Source organism: Lepidochelys olivacea (assembly GCF_965140295.1).
Source record: "Lepidochelys olivacea isolate rLepOli2 genome assembly, chromosome: 1".
In the NCBI taxonomy this organism is placed as follows: Eukaryota; Metazoa; Chordata; order Testudines; family Cheloniidae; genus Lepidochelys; species Lepidochelys olivacea.
Window position 1 is genome coordinate 350151872 of NC_140411.1, and position 21152 is coordinate 350173023.

At 69.0% G+C, this 21152-nt stretch overlaps 1 protein-coding gene across 15 annotated transcripts in view; it reads left to right on the forward strand.

Moving 5' to 3' along the window:
* KCP (kielin cysteine rich BMP regulator) overlaps positions 1-20268 on the forward strand; it is a 54968-nt gene extending 34700 nt beyond the window's left edge. For 6 of the 15 annotated variants that reach the window (XM_084637966.1, XM_084637978.1, XM_084637974.1 and 3 more), the window contains 25 exons: positions 481-574; positions 1165-1338; positions 2143-2225; positions 2791-2884; positions 3182-3364; positions 4384-4554; positions 4729-4905; positions 5828-5910; positions 6104-6277; positions 6745-6927; positions 7378-7471; positions 7788-7955; positions 8750-8844; positions 10192-10312; positions 11204-11286; positions 12293-12392; positions 12967-13055; positions 13627-13729; positions 14315-14457; positions 14793-14965; positions 15590-15701; positions 15902-16003; positions 16216-16380; positions 16906-17013; positions 17706-20268. In XM_084637966.1, the coding sequence (XP_084494092.1) occupies positions 481-574; positions 1165-1338; positions 2143-2225; positions 2791-2884; positions 3182-3364; positions 4384-4554; positions 4729-4905; positions 5828-5910; positions 6104-6277; positions 6745-6927; positions 7378-7471; positions 7788-7955; positions 8750-8844; positions 10192-10312; positions 11204-11286; positions 12293-12392; positions 12967-13055; positions 13627-13729; positions 14315-14457; positions 14793-14965; positions 15590-15701; positions 15902-16003; positions 16216-16380; positions 16906-17013; positions 17706-18593 (3960 nt within the window). In that variant the 3' untranslated portion in view covers positions 18594-20268. Of the gene's footprint in view, positions 1-480; positions 575-1164; positions 1339-2142; positions 2226-2790; positions 2885-3181; positions 3365-4383; positions 4555-4728; positions 4906-5827; positions 5911-6103; positions 6278-6744; positions 6928-7377; positions 7472-7787; positions 7956-8749; positions 8845-10191; positions 10313-11203; positions 11287-12292; positions 12393-12966; positions 13056-13626; positions 13730-14314; positions 14458-14792; positions 14966-15589; positions 15702-15901; positions 16004-16215; positions 16381-16905; positions 17213-17705 lie in introns of those variants that run through there. The other 9 variants (XM_084637969.1, XM_084637970.1, XM_084637973.1 and 6 more) reach the window with 8 other exon arrangements.
* Positions 20269-21152: the final 884 nt, after the last annotated feature.

Here is a 21152-nt window from a genome sequence, read left to right on the forward strand (position 1 = left end):
GCGCAGGCCCTGCGGGGATCCGGGGTCGGAGGCAGAGCAGGGTGGGGGTGGGCCCGGAGGCCCCGCGGGGTGGGTCGGGGGGGGGCTGAGCGCGCAGGCCCTGCGGGGATCCGGGGTCGGGGGCAGAGCAGGGTGGGGGTGGGCCCGGAGGCACAACGGGGTGGGTCGGGGGGGGGCTGGGAGCGCAGGCCCTGCGGGGGGTCGGGGGCAGAGCAGGGTGGGGGTGGGCCCGGAGGCCCCGCGGGGTGGGTCGGGGGGGGGCTGGGCGCGCAGGCCCTGGGGGGATCCGGGGTCGGGGGCAGAGCAGGGTGGGGGTGGGCCCGGAGGCCCCGTGGGGTGGGTCGGGGGGGGTGCTGGGCGCGCAGGCCCTGGGGGGATCCGGGGTCGAGGGCAGAGCAGGGTGGGGGTGGGCCCGGAGGCCCCGTGGGGTGGGTCGGGGGGGCTCTCGGGAGCGGCCGGTGACCTGCCCCCTGCCCGCAGGACGGGACCGTGCAGTGCTCGCCCGTCGCCTGCCCCCCGCCCAGCTGCCCCCGCCCGGAGAGCCAGCCTGGCCAGTGCTGCCCCACATGTCGGGGTGAGTGTGCCGCTGAGGGGCTGGGCGCCCCTGGGTTCCCCACCGAGCTCTGCCGGTGAGGCCCTGCCCCAAACTGAGCCCCCCCGCCCCGCCTCCCCATATCCCCCCATGGGACTCGGCTGCCCCTTGCAGAGGCAGTGAGTGGCCCCCAGAGGCACTGTGACCCCGGGGCGCTGCCCTGGGGCAGACGTGCGATGCCCCCGATGCCCCCGTCCATCGCCCGACCGGCCAAGCGGACCTGGGGGGAGGGGCCCGGGGCTGGCGGCCCCCTCGGGGCTCCCTGGGGGCACGGGGGGCAGGGGCACCTCCGCAGGGGCTGCAAACGGGGTGGGCTGGGGTGAGGGAGCCAACCCTGGGGGGCTGGGCCTGAGGCCCCGTCACACTGAGCAGCTGGCTGATCCCAGCCGGGGGGAGAGGGGGCACAGGGCAGGGCTAGGGGGCAGGACAGGTTAGGCTGGGGGGCAGGGCTGGGGGGCAGGATGCGAGGGAGGGCATAGGGCAGGGCTGGGGGGCAGGATGGGAGGGAGGGCCTAGGGCGGGAGGCAGGACAGGGTGGGGGTCGGTGGTCGCTGACATCTGCCCCCCCCCAGGCTGCAGCGTGGAGGGGGGCGCGGTGGAGGCGGGCGAGCGGTTCCCCAGCCCGCGGGACCCCTGCCAGCTCTGCGTCTGCACCCACGGGATCGTCAGCTGCTCGGCGCGGGATTGCCCTGGTGCCCTGTGCGCCCACCCGCTGCCCGGCTCCTGCTGCCCGAACAACTGCAATGGTGACCCCCGACCCCTGCCCACGGGGGCCACGAGCCGGTCCCCCTCCCCCCTGCCCGTGCCCGGTCTCCCACTCCCCCTCCCCCCTGCCCATGCCCGGTCTCCCACTACCCCGACCCCTGCCCGCGGGGGCCACGAGCCGGTCCCCCTGCCCCCTGCCCGTGCCCGGTCTCCCACTACCCCGACCCCCTGCCCACGGGGGCCACGAGCCGGTCCCCCTCCCCCGTGCCCGTGCCCAGTCTCCCACTACCCCGACCCCCTGCCCACGGGGGCCACGAGCCGGTCCCCCTCCCCCGTGCCCGTGCCCAGTCTCCCACTACCCCGACCCCCTGCCCACGGGGGCCACGAGCCGGTCCCCCTCCCCCCTGCCCGTGCCCAGTCTCCCACTACCCTGACCCCCTGCCCACGGGGGCCACGAGCCGGTCCCCCTCCCCCCTGCCCGTGCCCAGTCTCCCACTACCCTGACCCCCTGCCCACGGGGGCCACGAGCCGGTCCCCCTCCCCCCTGCCCGTGCCCAGTCTCCCACTACCCCGACCCTCTGCCTGTGGGGGCCACAGGCCAGTCCCCCCAACCCCGATCCCCCGACCACGGGGGACCCCACTGGGCTAGTTTCCCCAGCCCCAGTGGACACGGCTCTGCGGGGCTGGGGGCGGATCGGGCGCTGCTGCACTGGGCCCCGACCCACTGGACGGGGCCTGGGCGGCACCTCAGGGGCCCTCGCTGTCTGCCCCATCCTCCCAGCATGCATTGCAGAGGCGGGGTCCCCTCGGTTAGCCCCCCCGTGTCCCCTCTCCGTCTGCCCTAGGCTGCAGCTACGGGGGGAAAGAGTACCCCAACGGAGCCGAGTTCCCGCACCCCACGGACCACTGCAAGCAATGCCACTGCCTCGTAAGTGCCGGGGGGCGAGCGGGGCCCCGGGCCCGAGGGTGGTTCAGCGTGGCCTACTGGACACCTGGGTCCCAGCCCGGGCTCTGCTGCTGCCTTGCTGGGGGAAGCTGGGCCGGTTGCGTCCCGTTAGCCCATGGCAGGGGGAGCGATCGTGCAGCCAGCGCCCCCGCCGGCCCTGCTCTGCCTGCTCCCCGCGTTACAAGTGGGGAAACTGAGGCACAGAGCAGGCAAGCACTGGCAGAGCTGAGACTAGAGCCCAGGGCTCCAGTCCAATGGCTGAGCCACTGCCCCCGAGGGAGGGACCCATTTAACCCCGTCCCGGCCACAGCGAGGGGCCGGGGCGTCGCAGTGGACGGTGGTTTTCACGCTGTGCTGGGTGGGGGCTGGGTGGGGTTGAGGGCGGGGCTGGAGGGCGGAGGCTGGGGGCACAGTCTGGGGCGGGGGTCACGGGATGGGTGGGATGCTGAGCTGGGGCACAGGGTGGGGTGGGGGCTGGGAGGCAGGACTCCTGGGTTCTCTCCCCGGCAGTGCCCGGCTGGCTCTGACCTGCCTCTCCCCCCTGCAGAACGGCCATGTGCACTGTCTGTTGCGACGCTGCCCGCCCCTGCCCTGCGTGGAGCCCTTCCTGGTGCCCGGCGGGTGCTGTCCCCAGTGCCCAGGTAGGCCGGCGCGCGGGGCAGTGGTCTGGGGGGGTCACGGCCCCTTCGCAGCTGCCCCCCATCTGTCTGGGGGCCGGGGGGGGGGGCTGGGAGGCACCATGGGGCTGTTTGCTGGCAGGGCCGAGCTGAGCCCAGCCCATCTGGGCTCCCGGGAGGTGCCCCCCAGCACTGACCCCACAAGCTAAACCCTCTGCCGCCTTGAAACCCGCCCCTGCCATGGCCAAGGGCAGGGAGCGCCTGGGGGAGTCGGGCGCTCTGTCCCCGGCGCCCCCCTCAACCGCCCCTGTCTCCTCCCAGAGCCCCCGGCGGGCTGCCTCTCCGCGGGCGTCTCCTACCAGCCCATGCAGCGATTCTACGACCCCTCGGACGCCTGCCGCCTCTGCATCTGTGCCAACGGGACCGTCACCTGCCAGCACCAGCCTTGCGCCCCCGCCCTCTGCGCCCACCCCCTGCGGCGGGACTGCTGCCACTCCTGTGACGGTACCCCCCAACCCCCTGAGCCCCCCACTGGGCCTCACTGGGCTCCCCGGTCCCGCTGAGCCCCCCACTGGGCATCCCGCGGGCCACACTGGGCTCCCCGGTCCCGCTGAGCCCCCCACTGGGCACCCCGCGGGCCTCACTGGGCCCCCCGGTCCCGCTGAGCCCCCTACTGGGCACCCTGCGGGCCACACTGGGCTCCCCGGTCCCGCTGAGCCCCGCACTGGGCACCCCGCGGGCCACACTGGGCCTCCTGGTCCCGCTGAGCCCCCTACTGGGCACCCCGCGGGCCACACTGGGCTCCCCGGTCCCGCTGAGCCCCGCACTGGGCACCCCGCGGGCCACACTGGGCCTCCCGGTCCCGCTGAGCCCCCCACTGGGCACCCCGCGGGCCACACTGGGCCTCCCGGTCCCGCTGAGCCCCCCACTGGGCACCCCGCGGGCCACACTGGGCTCCCCGGTCCCGCTGAGCCCCGCACTGGGCACCCCGCGGGCCACACTCGGCCTCCCGGTCCCGCTGAGCCCCCCACTGGGCACCCCGCGGGCTACACTGGGCCCCCCAGTCCCGCTGAGCCCCCCACTGGGCACCCCGCGGGCCTCACTGGGCCTCCTGAGGCCCCTGATGGACTCCCGAGCCCCTATGTTCTGCACCCACCCCCTGCTGCCGCTCTTGTGATGGTACCCCCTTTTGGGTCCCCAGAACCCCCTCCCTGGGCCTCCCCAGCCCCCCTCGGCCCCTCGAATCCCACCTGGGTCCACTAAGCATTCCCCCCCAGTACTCCTGGGCTTTGCACGTACCCTCACAGCAGGGCTGCTGCCATTTCTGTGACGATACCCCTTGGGCCCCCCAGCCCCCCGCTGGGTCCCCTGAAACCACCCAGTGACCTGGGCCCCCAAACTCCCCGCTGCACCCCCAGCCCCTGTGCTCTGCTCCCCCCTGCAGCAGGAACACTTCCCCCCAGCCCCCGGCTCTGCTCCTGCCCCACTCTTGTGCCCAGTGCCATCACCCGCTCTGCCCCCAGGCTGCCTGTACCAGGGGAAGGAGCTGCCCAACGGGGAGCAGTTCCCGGACCCCGCGGAGCCGTGCCACGTCTGCACCTGCTGGGAGGGCAGCGTCTCCTGCCAGCCCAGGGCCTGCCCGCTGCTCCAGTGCCCCTTCCCTGCCCGGGGGCCGTGCTGCCAGGTCTGCGAAGGTGGGTTGGGCATGGGGTGCAGGCGCAGGCCGGGCTGGGCTAGCCCAGGGGGCTGCTGGGCTCCACCAGTTGGGGCGCCAGGGTTGGGGGGTGGGTCAGCCCATGGGGGGTGTCTTGGGCCCTGGCCTCCTCTGCAGTGCCTGGCACTGGGCTCACTCTGTCCGGCCCCCACAGGCTGCGAGTACTTGGGCGAGGGTTACCTCGATGGCCAGGAGTTCCCGGACCCCCAGGACGCCTGCGGCCGCTGTGACTGCCTCCACGGCTTCGTCACCTGCACCAAAACGCCCTGCGACCCGCCAGGCTGCCGCCACCCCGCCAGCCCCCCAGGCCGGTGCTGCCCCGTGTGCCAGGGTAAGTGGGGCTCAGGGGAGGGTGGGCACCGCGTGGCATGGCCACTCTCCGCCACCACCAGGCATGGCTGGGGAACCTCAGGCCTTGTTAAAGTGAAGGGGTATGGCCAGTGCCCCCCAGCCCCGCTGGTGCCCCTCATCCCTGACCCACAGCCCCCTGCTAGCCCAGCCCTGGGCTCCCCCTGGTGCCCCTCAATCTCAATCTGCAGCCCCCTGCTGTCCTAGCTCTGCCCCTCCCAGCCCCACTGGTGCCCCTGACCCACAGCTCCCTGCTAGCCCAACCCAGCTCTGTCCCTCCCCAACCCCACTGGTGCCCCTCACACCCGACCTGCAGCCCCCTTCTAGCCCAGCTCTGGGCAGAACCAGGGGGCAGGGTGGAGCCAATCGATGGCTCCAGCATTTCTGTTCCTCATGGGCACCGCAGGCAGGCCTGGGCGGGTACCGATGGGCTGAGCTGGTTTGGCCATTCCCAGTGCCCATGACAGGCCCAGGTGCCAGGGGAGGGGAGGGTGGTCCAGTGGTTAGGGCGCTCGCGTGGGGAGGAGGAGGCAGGTTTTGCTGCCAACGCCCTGCTTGACCCTGGGCAGGTTCTGGGCCTCAACCTCCGTCTGGCCTGGCCAGCGTGATGCCAGCCCAGCCTGCCCCACCCGGAGCGGAGCCTGAGGCCATGCCAGCCTGGCCTGGCCCCCGGAGTGGTGGCTGTGGCGAGAGCCACAGGCGAGAGGCCACCCAGGCCTGGTCTGGGGGCGTTGCTGGCTCCACGGCGGGACGGTGCTGGGCGTGGGGCTGGGCGCAGGATCGGGGCCAGATCTCCCAAGTGCTGGAGGGGGCTTGGGATTGGCGGGTGCTGGAGGGGGGACACCTGGGATGTGGGGGGCTGGTTCTCCCCTGCTCTCAATGTCTTTCCTCCCCTCTGGTGCCAGGCTGCCACTTCCAGGGCCAGGACCTCGCGGACGGAGAGACCTTCCCGGCCCCCGGCGGGCGCTGCGAGCAGTGTCGCTGCCTGGTACGTGCCCGGGGGGGCATGGCCGGCCCTGTGGGGAGAGGGCTGGGCACAGCCCCAGGGGGCACAGGGAGCCGAGCTGGCACAGGGCTGGGGTTGTGCCAGGGGGATGGAGCCCAAGGGGAGTGGGGGCGCTGGGGGGCTCAGCATGGCTGGGGGCCTGCCCTGCTCACCCCCGTTCCCTGCCCTCTTGCAGCGGGGAGAGGTGTCCTGCGGGCCCCTGCCCTGCCCTGGGGTGACGTGTCCCCACCCGGCCGTGGGCCCCTGCGACTGCCCCGTGTGCGACGGCTGCAGCTTCCATGGGCGAGCGTGCAGCAACGGGGAGCGCTTCCCCGACCCTCACGACGCCTGCCAGCTCTGCTCCTGCCTGGTGAGTGTCCACCCCCGAAAAGCAGCCAGCTCTGGGGAGGGGCCCCGCTGCAAACAGCACCCCACGGTGCTGGGGACGGGGGTCACAGTCCTGGGGCCAGCTGCCTCTGCAGGGGACACCCCGGGGCCTGGCCCGGGACAGCGGGCAGGGCCTGGGCCAGGAGCCAGCAGGCCGGGAACAGCTGCAGATGGGGAGAACCGTGGGCTTAGCTAAAGCAGTTTCTCCCACGGGACCGTGCCCAGTCGTGCCGCCCTGGGGCCAGCGCTGAGTGCCAGGGGAGGTGCCCCTGCAGATCTAGCCCCCCCCCCCCCGCAGATTTCCCAGTGCTGGCCTGGCCCTGCCTCCGGGCACCGCGGGGGCTGGCGGCCCCAGGGACGGGGTGCAGGCTCTTGGGGGGGCTTTCGGTCCCTTGCCTGCCCAGGGCAGGAGCCCGGCCAGGTGTGATGCCAGCGGCTCTTGCCCCGCAGGATGGCAGCGTGACGTGTGTGCCCGCGCCGTGCTCCCCCGCCCCCTGCCGGAACCCGGTCGCCCTGCCCGGCCAATGCTGCCCACAGTGCTCCGATGCCTGCCGCTACCAGGGCCACCTCTACGAGAGCGGGGCCCCCTTCCGCCCCCCGGGGGGGGACCCCTGCTCCACTTGCACCTGCCTGGTGAGTGAGCCGGCCCGCAGTGCCCCCCGGCTCCGCCCGAGCCCCCCAACCTCCACCCCCTTCCCCCTCTGACCCCCACCCTGCTCCGCCCAGGTCCCCCCGACCCCCACCCCCTTCCCCCTCTGACCCCCTCTGCTCCCTTCCCCCTCTGACCCCCACCGTGCTGGGCCCAGGTCCCCCCGACTCCACCCCCTTCCCCCTCTGACCCCCACCCTGCTCCGCCCGAGCCCCCCGACCTCCACCCCCTTTCCCCTCTGACCCCCACCCTGCTCCGCCCGAGCCCCCCGACCTCCACCCTCTTCCCCCTCTGACCCCCACCGTGCTGGGGCCAGGTCCCCCCGACCTCCACCCCCTTCCCGCTCTGATGGCTTCCCTTCCTTCCAGGGTGGAGGGGGCGTATCCCAAGCCAGGGGTCCCCCCACACTGACGGCTTTGCCTTTCCCCTCTCAGGGCGGGGACGTGCTCTGCGTGATGGCCCCGTGCCCCCCGCTGACGTGCACCCATCAGGTGATAGAGCCCGGGGACTGCTGCCCCCGCTGCAAAGGTACGACCCACCCTGGCCGCTGCCCGCCCAATATCCCCCAGGGGACAGAGGGCCTATCCCTTTAAGAGAGGCGGGCCATCTACATAACTCCGCCCCAAACAAGTGGTCCATGTCAGTCAATAGTGACTCATTAGCATGTGGGGTCTGTGACCTCTGTTGGTCTATATTGGGCCGATAGTGCCCCCCCGAGTCAGGCAGCTGCAGGCTGTGGCCTAGCGTAGTGGGCACCCACGGGTCCATATCGACCTGTATGATGGACCGTGCAGAGAGCACAGGCATGACATTGGTGTGAGTCTGACCCGCTGCTCTCCCGCAGGCTGCATGTACGATGGGCAGGAGCACGCCGATGGCACCAGCTGGTTCTCCTCCCCCTGCGTGTCCTGCCTGTGCACCCACGGCATCGCCACCTGCGCCCAGATCCGCTGCCTCGGCTCCTGCCTCCAGCCTGTCCAGGTGCCCGGGGAATGCTGCCCACTGTGCGCAGGTACGAGGGCGGGTGCGGCTCTGCCAGGCCCACACGGGGGCGGGGAAGGGAGCGGGCACAGGGGGCTCAGAGGTGGGCAGCTGCTGCAGAAGAGGGCACGGGGCTGAGCCGTAGGGTTGTAGGGTCAAAGGCTGGACGGGACTGTCTGACCCCCCCAGCCTGGCACAGGCCAGAGAACTGCCCCTGTTACCCCCGTATCGAGCCCAGAGACCTGCGACCCAAGCGCCTCCCAGACAGGCCCCGGGGGCCGGAGCTCCGACGGGAGTGTCCGGCCGTGCACCCGTTAGTGTCTGAGGGACGTCCTCACGCCCGGTGGCCCTGTGTGTGCCCAAGGATCACAGCCTGGCACTGGACGTGTGGAGTCGCTTATCGACTGCGAGCCCTGGATCCCACCCAGCGTCTCTGCTCTGCGGGGGACAGGCCCCTGCTCTGTGCACCTGTGTCCCTCGGTCCTGCATGGGGGACTTTGCATTCGGCTGCACTGAACCCTTTTGGTTGAATGGGCCCAGCATGCCAGGCAAGGCAGATGGCACCATGGGACGGCCCCTCCTCAGCATTATTTACCTCCCCGCCCCCAGGCTTTGCGTCGGCTGCAGGTGTTATCAACAGTGATTCTACATTTACTGTTTCTATGACTAGTGGCTGATCTGGGAGCCAGGACTCCTGGGTTCTTCCGCGGCTCTGGGAGGGGAGTGGGGTTTCGTGGTTAGAGTGGGCAGGGCTGGGAGCCAGGACTCCTGGGTTTGTCCCCGGCTCTGGGAGAGGAATGGGGACTCCCCCCACTGCCCTGACAGGTTTCTCCCCAGATTGCATGTTCGAGGGCCAGCCGTACAGCCCCGGGGAGAGCTTCCAGCCGTCACTGGACCCCTGTGAGATCTGCACCTGTGAGGTAAGGGGACAGGGAGCAAACACTGCTCCCCCTCCTCCCAGGCGGCGGGCTGGGGACACCCCCAGGCCTCCCACACTGTGCACTCGTCCTGGGGCTGCCGCAGCTTTGGGGGTCTGCTCTCCCATCTGGAGTCTTGTGGGAGACTCATCAGGGAGGGGGGCTATTCTGACCCCTGCCCCTGGATTGGCAGGGTGTAACAATGCTGGATCTGGCGGGACCCAACGGAGAGTGTCAATTCAGGACAAATTGCTGAAAACAGGGCAGTTACAGTCCCAGGCTGGGGTTTTTCCACCTGTAAGGCACCAAACCAGCCAGACAGAGAGGACTTCGGTCTCACCCACTGGCTGACCACAAGTCACACAAGCAATTCCCTCAGACACTCCAGTTCCCCAGTATCACCACCAGGCCACTGGTTATGGGACAAATGGTTATGAAAACCAAGACCCCAGTGAAAGAAAAAGGAAAACGGTTCTCCTGATCCCAAAGGACCCAAACCCCAGACCCAGGTTAATATACAAATCAGATCTTACCCACAAATCTCGCTGTTGCCAATCCTTTAGAATCTAAAATCTAAAGGTTTATTCATAAAAGGAAAAAGATACAGACGAGAGCTAGAATCAGTGAGATAGAATCAATGACAGCCAGTGATGGCCAAGTTCTTGGTTCAGGCTTGTGGCAGTGATGGAATAAACGGCAGGTTCAAATCCAGTCTCTGGAGAACATCCCCAGCTGGGAGGGGTCGTTCAGTCCTTGGTTCAGAGCTTCAGTTTGTAGCAAGGTCCCTCCAGAGGCAGGAAGCAGGACTGAAGACCACGTGGAGATGAGGCATCAGCCTTTTATAGTCTCCTCCAGGTGGCAGGTCCCCTCTTTGTTCGTACTGTGGAAAATTACAGCAAAATGGAGTTTGGAGTCATATGGGCAGGTCCCTGCGTGCCTGGCTGAGTCGCAAGGTGTATCCGCCTTCTCTCAGTGGCTCAGGTGTGTCGCTGATGGTCCTTCATGGGCCATCCGGCCGGCTAGGCAGAGCTGACACCAACGTGTCCGGGGTGTCCCCCAGAAGCAGAGCACAAGTTTGAGCTGCAGACAGTAGAGAGCCAATACTTATAACTTTACATACAACAACGATTCACACATGCAGACAGCGTAATCCTACCCAGCCAATCACAGCCTTGTCTGAGACACCCCACGTGACCTCCTTTGTACCAGATTTGGTGCCACTTTAGGACCTTGGTTGCACCAATGATCTGTACGGTCCCAGATTCTGTCAATAACGTGACACAGGGTCTGTGCTGTGAGGGGTCGGGGGGACGGGGCAGTAACCAGCCTGGCCTCTGCCTTTCGTTCCAGCGGCTGGCGGTCGGGGGGCCTCATGTGCACTGCTACCGCAGGCAGTGCCCCAGCCTGGTCGGCTGCCCCAGGAGCCAGATCCAGCCGCCCGGGCCACAGCACTGCTGCCCCACCTGTGCCCGTGAGTACCCTGCGGGCACACGCCAGGGCTGCTCAGCCAGGGCCTGGCACGGGGCGGCCATTGCTCTGGAATGCCCTGTGCCTACCCCACACACCCCACAGTGCCCCCTGCTGGGCAAGGCCGGGCTGGAGTCTCCAGGAACTCCCCCCACGGCCAGTGCCCGCACCTCACTCCCCACAGCACCCCCTGCTGGGCAAGGCCGGGCTGGAGTCTCCAGAAACTCCCCCCCCCGGCCAGTGCCCGCACCTCACTCCCCACAGCGCCCCCTGCTGGGCAAGGCCGGGCTGGAGTCTCCAGGAACTCCCCCCACGGCCAGTGCCCGCACCTCACTCCCCACAGTGCCCCCTGCTGGGCAAGGCCGGGCTGGAGTCTCCAGGAACTCCCCCCACGGCCAGTGCCCGCACCTCACTCCCCACAGTGCCCCCTGCTGGGCAAGGCCGGGCTGGAGTCTCCAGGAACTCCCCCCACGGCCAGTGCCCGCACCTCACTCCCCACAGCTCCCCCTGCTGGGCAAGGCCGGGCTGGAGTCTCCAGGAACTCCCCCCACGGCCAGTGCCCGCACCTCACTCCCCACAGCACCCCCTGCTGGGCAAGGCCGGTGCTGAAGTCGCTGCGAGTGCCCCCACGGCCAGTTCTCCCACTGCGCTCCCCACAGCAGCCCCTGCTGGGCCAGACCGGGGCTAGAGCAGCTGGGAGCTCCCCCATGGCCAGCGCCCGCTCCCCATAGTGCCCCCTTCCAGGCAAGGCCGGAGCTGGGCTGTTTCACTGGTCAGTCCGTTCCCGTCACACAGGTGTCTGGCCCTGGCTCCCCCCGGCAGGGCGGGGTGGGGCTGTCCCTTGTGCCTTGGCCCCTCTCCCCGCCCCTCACCCCACTGCCTTTGTGGCTTGCAGAGGCCTTGAGTAACTGCACGGCCGAGCTGGCCGGGAACGAGCTCCAGGCGGCTGGCGACCCGTGTTACACCTGCCAGTGCAAGGTACGAGCCCCGGGGCCGGCTCTGTCCCTCCGCTGGGCCTGCCGGGCTGAGCTGAGCCTGACCCCGCTGCGCGATCAGACCCCCATGCCGGCGCCTGCTCCAGGGGAGTGCGGACGCCTCCTGCCCTCAGCCCTTCGCGTCCCAAGATTGCGCCCCCGGGCCGTGCCGTGCAGCCCCCTCTGTGGTGGGGCGGGGCAGCCGTGGAACGGCGCAGTCATTCCGGGAAGGAAGAGTCTCGTCTCTGACGCACACGGCGCCTTGGGGTGTGCCCACGGCCTGCCCCCCATGGCCCACGTTTAAGGTCACCCCCACCACCGCCCTGGGGCATCGGGCCAGCGCAGAGTGCAGGGGAGAGCGCCCCCTGCTGGGCCCCTGCCCCATTCCTTGCAGCACAGCGCCCCCTAGTGCCGCACTGGCAGGCACTGACGCCGGGCGCTGACTGCCAGGGGAGAGCCCCCCCTGCTGAGCCCCCGCCCCGCTCCCTGCAGCACCCTGGGCCTCCCTTGGAGGTCTCCCATCCAAAGAGTGACCAGGGCCAGCCCCGCGTGGTGTGAAGTGGGGCCAGAGCCCAGCAGGGAGAAGTGGGGAGTCCATGACCCTTGATTTTCAGGGTGCCCCCCATAGTGGGAAGGCTCCAGCTCTCCCTCCAGTGACCCTCTAGGGGCTGGCCCCTCGGAGCCATGGAGAGCACGCTGGGTGTGGCCTGTCCGCCCCATGGCTCCCCTGCTGGACCCCTCTCCGGGCCCCCCAGGTTCCTCTCATCCCATTAGCAGCAGGCCTGTCCGAGAGAGAATCGTGAGGGGCGCCCAGCTCCGGGCACTGGCCTCCATACCCACAGCTGACCCTGGTGTGTGTGTGGGGGAGGGGGGGGCGTGCCACCGCCCCGTCCCATGTGTCTGTGCCCAAGTCGCGGCCCCGTCCCATGGGTCTCTGTGCGCCCATGTTGCCATCCCGGGTTGCCCCCTGTGCCCTGGCTGCATCCCGGCCCCCGCTCTTCTCATTGCAGGATCTCACCTGGGTGTGCGTGCACCAGGGCTGCCCGCTGCTCAGCTGCCCTCCCGCCGAGCAGTTCACCCCCCAGGGCGCCTGCTGCCCCGTCTGTGACGGTGACGTATGGCCAGCGCCTGCTCGCACCCGGAGGCCTCGCCGAGGGGCCCCTTGGAGCACGCTTCATTGTGGGGGGGAGGGGGAGCGGCATGGCACCAAGAAGCGGGGGGCTGGGATCTGGGGATCCCTGCGTTCCAGGCAGCAAGTCCCCCCCTACCCAGCTGGGCACGGAGCCCTGTGGCTGGGGTGCTCGGAGCTGGCCACGCACAGAGGCCACAGGGCAGTTGTCCCTTCAGTGGCAGCAGAGGCCAAGCGGGCAAGGGGGACCCCGAGGCGGTGACGCTGGGTTAGCTTCCCCCAGGTCTGTCTGTCTGTCAAGCACCCGTCCCTGCAGACAGACAGCACAGTGCTAGATCAGAGCTAATAACTCTGAAGCCTAGTGATGGCAAACTGCCGGTCAGCACAGGGCTGACTGTGTGAGAATCCCCCCCGTCCCATCATGTGGCCCCCCCAGGAACTGTCTTGCGCCATCAGTGGCATTGCTGGTCACAGGGCGGCTGTCTGCCCACGCAGTTCCCAGCGCCCATCCCCATAGGTCTGGGGCAGCGGCTGACCCCCCACCCTCCCTTGCAGAGTGCGTGACAGAGGCTGGAGAGCGCCGGGTGCCGGACGGTGAGAGCTGGGTGGAGAGCGAGGACGACTGTGTCAGCTGCACCTGTCATGTAAGCCCCAGCGGGGGCAGCCCCCACCCCAGTCTGGCGCTGTGCCCTGGGGCATCCCCTCCCCCACACCTGGTGTGTCTGTGCCCTGGGGGCTCCGTTCCCACCCCCAGCCTGGCGTGACTGTGTCCCTACCCCTCTCCCTCCAGCCAGCGCTTCCCAAACAACTGGCGATTCCCCAGGCGCCGGGCAGGGAGGGGCTTCGCCTGGGGCCCCACAGCAGGGCCTGGAGGGGAACCCAGGAGTCCGGGCTCTGTGGCAGGGATCCCTGGACAGGCCATATGGCACCTTGCTTGGGCTGCCCCCTCCCGGGCCAGCGGGCGCGGGGTACGGAACAGGGGGGCGGGGGGCAGGCCCACCTGTGTGCCAACGAGGCCAAGGGCTGCATTTGGGGGGCAGAGGGCAGGGCTCTCCGTGTGGAAAGGATGGAGCAGTCCCCCTGCGCCAGGCGTGCCCTGTGCAGACTGGCTACCGGTGCCCTCTGTGCCTGGGGCTGCCCGGCTGGGGGGAGAGGGGCGGAGGGCTGTCGGGTGGAGCCGGGCTCCCACTCCTCTCCGTTGTCTCTGCCACGCAGCGCGGCCACGTGGAGTGCCACGTCACGGCGTGCGAGCCCGTCGAGTGCCAGGGCAGCCTGCGGAGGGTGCGGATGCCCGGCTCCTGCTGCTACGAGTGCCAAGGTAGGCGCTGCTCCTGGCGGGCTGGCCGGGTGCAGGGCCCACGCCACAGGAGGGGAGGGGTGGCAGGCCAGTGACTCTGCAATGGCAGGCTCCCTAGGGGCGTGCTGCTCCCCCGGGCGGGTGCCCAGTACGGTGCCAGCCCCTCGCTGACAGATCCTGGAAGGTGGCACGGAAGAGGTTAAAGGGGCTGCACACAGATGGTGCCAGTCTGCGCGGGGCAAACTTCACAGCCTGTGCGGTGAGGCTGATCAGTGTCAGCCCTCCGTCCCAGGTGGGGAAACTGAGGCACCGAGCAGGGGAAGGGGGCCCTCTGCACGCTGCACAGAGACCAGTGCTGGGAGTAAGACCCAGGAGTCCTGGCTCCCCTGATTCTCCCTGCTCGAATCACCAGCCACGCTGCCTTCCGCCTTCCCGCACCGTCTGGCAGGCGGCACACCGGCCCCGCGCTGGGTGGGGCCAGACCTGGCGCCCCTGCCTGCGCCATGCCAGTCCTGCCACCTTGCCAGGACCCGGCGCCTGCCCCCAGGCCGCTGTCTTCTGGGCCTGGGGGATCCCCACAATGCTGGCTCCATCCTCTGCCCTCAGACCCAGAGGGCTCCTGCTCCTACCAGGGCCAGCGGTACCCGGCCAGCGAGCGCTGGCAGGTGGACACCTGTACGACCTGCACCTGCGTCTCCGGGGAGGTGCACTGCCAGATCCAGCCCTGCCCCCCGGCCGCCTGCGCCGCGGTGAGTGGGGGCTCAGCTAGGCCCCTGCCCTCCCTCTCCCCGCTGGTCGAGCTCCTTGGCTGAGCCATGGGGGGGCAGGTCAGGGGCCCCCCTGAGGACTTGACTTGGCCACTGGGGGGGGTGAGTACTGTCCCATTGCCAGGATCCATTGCGCCCACCCCGTTACCCTGGGAGGTGTCCCATAGCCATGCGGGGGGGGATGGCAGCCAGCGCCGGGCGTTACAGGGTGGGAAGGGTGGAAGCCGGGAGGGGGATGGGAGAGGGGCAGCCAGCCGTGGGCATTACGGGGGCAGAGGCTGGCATCCGCATCCCCGTAACGGCCCCTGTGTGCCCAGGATGAGACACCTGCCCTGGCGCCAGGCACCTGCTGCCCTCGCTGCCTGCCCCGCCCCGCCACCTGCCTGGCCTTCGGCGACCCACACTACCGCACCTTCGACGGACGCACCCTGCACTTCCAGGGCACCTGCACCTACGTCCTGGCCCAGGACTGCCAGCGGGAGGACTTCAGGTGAGAGGGGGCGCAGCAGACATGGGCAGCAGCCCCAGGGAGGGGAGCCTGGGGGGAAGGGAAAGGCTGCCTAGTAGTGAGAGCAGGGGGCTGGGGGCCAGAACTCCTGGGTTCTATCCCAGCTCTGGGAGGGGAGTGGGATCTAGTGGGTTAGAGCAGGGGGCTGGGGGCCAGGACTCCTGGGTTCTATCCCAGCTCTGGGAGGGGAGTGGGATCTAGTGGGTTAGAGCAGGGGGCTGGGGCCCAGGACTCCTGGGTTCTATCCCAGCTCTGGGAGGGGAGTGGGATCTAGTGGGTTAGAGCAGGGGGCTGGGGTCCAGGACTCCTGGGTTCTATCCCAGCTCTGGGAGGGGAGTGGGATCTAGTGGGTTAGAGCAGGGGGCTGGGGGCCAGGACTCCTGGGTTCTATCCCAGCTCTGGGAGGGGAGTGGGATCTAGTGGGTTAGAGCAGGGGGCTGGGGGCCAGGACTCCTGGGTTCTATCCCAGCTCTGGGAGGGAAGTGGGGGCTAGTGGTTGGCAGTTTGGAGCCCGGACTCCTGGGTTCTGTTCCCAGCTTTGTCCCTAGCCCACCGAGGAAAGCCCTCCCCACACACACAAACCCTGTGCCCGTCTCCTGCCCGCAGCATCCACGTGACCAACGACGACCGGGGGCGCCCGGGTGTGGCCTGGACCAAGGAGGTGACGGTGCGAGTCGGGGACACCGTGGTGCAGCTGCTGCAGGACTGGCTGGTCAGGGTGAGACGGGCGACAGTGCCAGGCTGGACGCCCACTGCACCCCGAGCCTCTGCCCATGGCGGAGCCGGGTCTGGAGCCTGCACTGGGCAGGGCCCTGGTGCGGTTATGGGAGGTCACCTGGAGGCAGGAGGGAACCAGGCTGCACAGGTGGGACCCCGGTGTCCTCCGGTGCCCGCTGAACCCCTGCCCTTCCCTCCCAGGTGGACGGCCAGGTGGTGACCTTGCCCTTCCTCAAGGAGCCCCACCTCTACGTCGAGCGCCAAACCAACACCGTCCTGCTCAACACCAACATCGGGGTGAAGGTAACCGCCGGGCATGGGGGTCCTCTGCCCTGCCGCTGCCCGCTGGGGTGCCGCCCCCAGGCCTCCGATCCAGGCTGCGCCAGCGGGAGGGCATTGTCACGCAGGTGATCCAGCCCGGGGCCTGGCAGGCAGAGCAGCACCTGTGACCGGCGGCTGGCTGGGCCCTGTGCCCCGCGTTCGGGGGGTGCTGCCCATCTCCCCTCTCCCCCCAGGTCCTGTGGAGCGGGCGCTCGCAGCTGGAGGTCAGCGTGCCCGGCACCTACAAGGGGCACATGTGCGGCCTGTGTGGCAACTTCAACGGCCACCCGCAGGACGACACCCGCCTGCGCTCGGGGCAGCTGGCCCGCTCCGAGGCCGCCTTCGGCAACAGCTGGAGGGTGAGCGGGGGCCGCCCCAGGGACAGCAAGCCAGGTCCTCCGGCTGCCCACAGCCCAGCCCCCTTCCCCACCATAACTCCCCCCCGCCCGGCTCCCTTCTCCACCATCACGCCCCCCAGCCGGCTCCCTTCCCCCTCGGTATCCCTCTGGGGTGCCCATCATGACCCCCGAGTGCCCTGGAGTGAGGGCTGCGACCCCCAACTAGGGGGAATTGTATGCGGAAGGGAGACAGCCATGGGGAGGAGGTAGCCAGGACATGGGCAGCCCCCCTTGCCCTACTCCCTGCAGCGCCCCCCAGTGCCACACCAGGGCATTAGGGCCAGCACTGACTGCCAGGGGAGAACGCCCCCTGTTGAACCCCCCCCTTACTGCAGGACAGCACGCCCTAGCACCGCCATAGGGCGCTGGCCCCCCAGCCCCTGCCCTCCCTCCCTCCCTGCAGCCCCCGGGCTCTGCTGGGTCTCCAGGCTGGGTGGGTGCTGGGGGCGATCCCCCCTCCCCGCGCTGACGGCGTCTCTGGGGCAGGTGCTGAGCGGTAACGGCACGGGCGGGCCCTGTGCCGACGGGCGGGATGTGGATCCCTGCAAGGAGGCCGGCTACCGCGCCCGCAAGGAGGCCAACGCCCGCTGCAAGGTGCTGAAGTCGGGGGCGTTCAAGCCCTGCCACCCCCTGGTGCCCCCGGAGCCCTTTTTCGCCGCCTGCGTCTACGACCTGTGTGGGGCCGGGGCCGGGGCCGGGGCCGAGCCCTGCCTGTGCGACGCGCTGGAGGCCTACGCCGCCCTGTGCCGCCGGGCCGGCTTGGCATTGAGCTGGCGCTCCCCCACGCTCTGTGGTGAGGGGGGGCGGGGGCCAGGGCTTCCCACTCCTCCCACCCGGACCCTCGCAGCCCCAGGCCCGGCCGTGACCCCCACCGGTCGGGGGGCGGGCCCTGGGCTGGCTCAGATCGGGGTAGGGGGGGAGCCCCGGGGAGGGGGAAGGTCCCGGGCTGGCTCAGATCAGTGGGGGGAGTCCCTGGGGGGCAGGTTCTGGGCTGGCTCAGATTGGGGGGGGCAGGACCTGGGGGGGGCAGGCCCTGTGCTGGCTCAGATTGGGGGGGAGCCCTGCAGGGGGGCAGGCCCTATGCTAGCCCAGATGCAGGGGTGCAGAAGGGGCAGGTGGTGGGCACAGCCCCAACCCCCTGGGGAGATTCAGGCTGGCCCCATGGCCACAGGGGCAGTTCTGGCTTCTCACCCTCGGGGCTGAGCCTGGGCTGATGGGGGAGGCAGGTCCCAGGACTGCCTCTTCCCCCCCCGAGCCCTGGCACTGACCCCTCCATCTCCCTCCAGCCGTCGGCTGCCCCAAGGACCAGGGCTACGTGTTCGACGAGTGCGGCCCGCCCTGCCCCAAGACGTGTTACAACAAGGATGCACCGCTGGGGGCCATCGAGTCTCGCTGCTTCACGCCCTGCGTGCCCGGGTGCCAGTGCCCTGCCGGGCTGGTCGAGCACGAGGCCCACTGTGTCCTGCCTGAGGCCTGTCCCCGGGTCATCTACGACAGCCTCTGAGCCCTGGGACGCCCGCGTCCTCCGCCATGGCCCCGGGGCCGGCCACGCTGCCTCCCACAGCCCCTGGGACGCCCGCGTCCTCAACCATGGCCCCGGGGCCGGCCACGCTCCCTCCCACAGCCCCTGGGACGCCCGCGTCCTCCGCCATGGCCCCGGGGCCGGCCACGCTGCCTCCCACAGCCCCTGGGTCGCCCGCGTCCTCCGCCATGGCCCCGGGGCCAGCCACGCTCCCTCCCACAGCCCCTGGGTCGCCCGCGTCCTCCGCCATGGCCCCGGGGCCGGCCACGCTCCCTCCCACAGCCCCTGGGACGCCCGCGTCCTCTGCCATGGCCCCGGGGCCGGCCACGCTCCCTCCCACAGCCCCTGGGACGCCCGCGTCCTCCGCCATGGCCCCGGGGCCGGCCACGCTGCCTCCCACAGCCCCTGGGACGCCCGCGTCCTCCGCCATGGCCCCGGGGCCGGCCACGCTGCCTCCCACAGCCCCTGGGACGCCCGCGTCCTCCGCCATGGCCCCGGGGCCAGCCACGCTCCCTCCCACAGCCCCTGGGACGCCCACTGTAACGATGCTGGTTCTGGCAGGATCCAACTGAGAGTGCCAGTTCAGGACACATTGCTGAAAACAGGGCAGTTACAGCCCAAGGCTGGGATTTCTGTGCACCCCACTGGCTAACCACAAGTCACACAAGCAATTCCCTCAGACACTTCAGTTTCCCAGTATCACCACCAGGGCCACTCGTTATGGGGACGACTGGTTATGAAAACCAATATCCCAGTAGCAGAAAAACAGTTCTCTCGATCCCAAAGGACCAAGCCCCAGACCCAGGTCAATATACAAGTCAGATCTTACCCACAAATCACACTGTTGCCAATCCTCTAGCATCTAAAATCTAAAGGTTTATTCATAAAAGGAAAAGATACAGATGAGAGCTAGAATCGGTGAAATGGAATCAATGACATCCAGTGATGGCCAAGTTCTTGGTTCAGGCTTGCAGCAGTGATGGAATAAACGACTGGTTCAAATCCAGTCTCTGGAGAACGTCCCCAGCTGGGAGGGGTCGTTCAGTCCTTGGTTCAGAGCTTCCGTGTAGCCAAGTCCCTCCAGAGGGCAGAAGCAGGATTGAAGACCAGGTGGAGGAGCTGCCGCAGCTTTTCTCAGTCTCCTGCCAGGTGGTCTCTGCTTTCCTTGTCCCAGAGACAAGCTGCCCCTCACACGGCCTGGAAAACCCTCAGAGGTCTGTCCATAGGCAGGTCCCTGCGTACCTGGCTGAGTCGCAAGGTGTATCTGCCTTCTCTCAGTGGGTCAGGTGTGTCGCTGATGGTCCTTCATGAGCCAGCCGGCCGGCTAGGCAGAGCTGACACCAACGTGTCTGGGGGTGTCCCCCAGAAGCATAGAACAAGTTTGAACTACAGACAGTAGAGAGCCAATATTCATAATTTCAACTACAAAAACAATACACACAAGCAGACAGCAGAATCATAACCAGCAAACCCCAACCTTGTCTTAGACACCTCATTTGACCCCCTTTATACAAGATTTGGTGCCACTTCAGGACAGTTGCAATGATGATCTATACGGTCCCAGTTCACGCCAGTAACCTCACACCTGCGTCCTCCGCCATGGCCCCGGGGCTGGCCACACTCCCAGTTGGTGCCCCAGATATGACCCCTGCAGCACCCATGGGGGACCCACAGGGAGCCTGGCAGCTCCAATACTCCTCCCCCACCCACAGGGAGGAGGCAAGGGTCTGCCACCCCCTTGTCCCCACTTTTTCCCCTTGGATCCCCCCAGGTTGCCCCAGCCAGGGCATGCAGCCATGGGGGTGCAGGGAGGGGCAGGGTGCCAGGCTGGCCGTGGCTCCCACACGCCCAGCTGCAATGGCTTGAGGACCATTTCCTGAACACCAGCCCCGGCAGCACAGAGTGGGGAGAACGGACGCCTGGGTTCTATCCCCAGTACCCCCTAGGTCTCGGAGTCCCATCCATGCCCTTAGCATCAAGTCCTGCAGGCCCCCTGGGGGTAACGGTGCCCTGGCACTAGTATTGCTGGGCACACAGGCTGGCATGGAGCCCCCCCCCCGGTCTGGATCCACCCCTGTCCGTACTCCGCCCTGCCCAGCACCCAGTGGCATCGTCAGCCAGCAGGTGCCATCAGCCAGTCACACGGGGTGCTGTGTCCTGGCACAGATGGGCTGGCCAGTCCCCCTGGCCTTGGGGAAAGATGCCAGGTGCAGATTGTGCCACCCCTGTGCCCCTTTGGCTGGACAGGGGCAAGGGTATTTATCAGTGTGGTGGGGCTAGGCCAGACCTCACCCCCTATGCCCACAGCAATAAACGTGGTAACCATGGGCAAGCGTCTGGTCCTTGGGCAGCGGCCTCTGGCCAGTGGGGGCCTGTGGCCCATCACCCGGGCATCTGCTGCTCAGGCAGCCCTGCGACGTTGCCCACGACCCAGTGTGGCCCGTGGAGTCAGGGCCGCAACCAGCCCAGCCCCTCCTGTGCCTGGCTCGCCCCATGGGGCCCAGTTGCACCAGCTGTGGGGGCAGTTAAGTGGCAGGGTTCAGCTGGCTCAGAGTCCCTGGGTAGCCCTGCCCAGGAGCCTGCCAGGGGTGCATTGGCAGCAGTGGCTCCCCACTGCCCACCTGGCCCCCAAGGCTTGGGGTGCAGCTCCCTGGCCAGGTGCCAGCGATGCCCATCTGTATCGCGGCAGGTGCTCTCTGTGGGCAGAAATCCCCCCCACCCCCGCAGTACTCTGGGCACCTGGGGCCATGTCTTCCCAGGTGCCCTCCAGATCCTCACCAGGAGCCAGCGTGTCGTCCCCCAGGGCACTCGGCCCTGCCCTGCCCACGCCCCTGGCCCTGCTGCTGTGGAATCACTAGTGCTGCCCGCGAGCTGCATGTCTCCGGATGCCGCCTGGCGCCCTGCGGAGCTCCCTCTCCCTGGGGTGGGGGCTGGTCACTGGCTCTGTGACCTCCCCCCATTTCTCTCCATCCCCCCCCGGGTTCCATTGATGCTTTGGGGGGAGGCTGCCTGCAGCTGGCACAGACGGAGCCCAGCCCCTCGGAGCAACGCTGCCGTCAGCCCAGTGCCCCGTGATGGCAAAGGAGAGTCCACCGGGGGGGGGGGGGGGGGGACGGGACGACTGATCTCACCTGAGCCTCCCGCAGTGTGGGCCACCGGGAGCCGAGCTGGAGCCAGGACTCCTGGGTTCTCTGCTCAGCTCTGGGAGGGC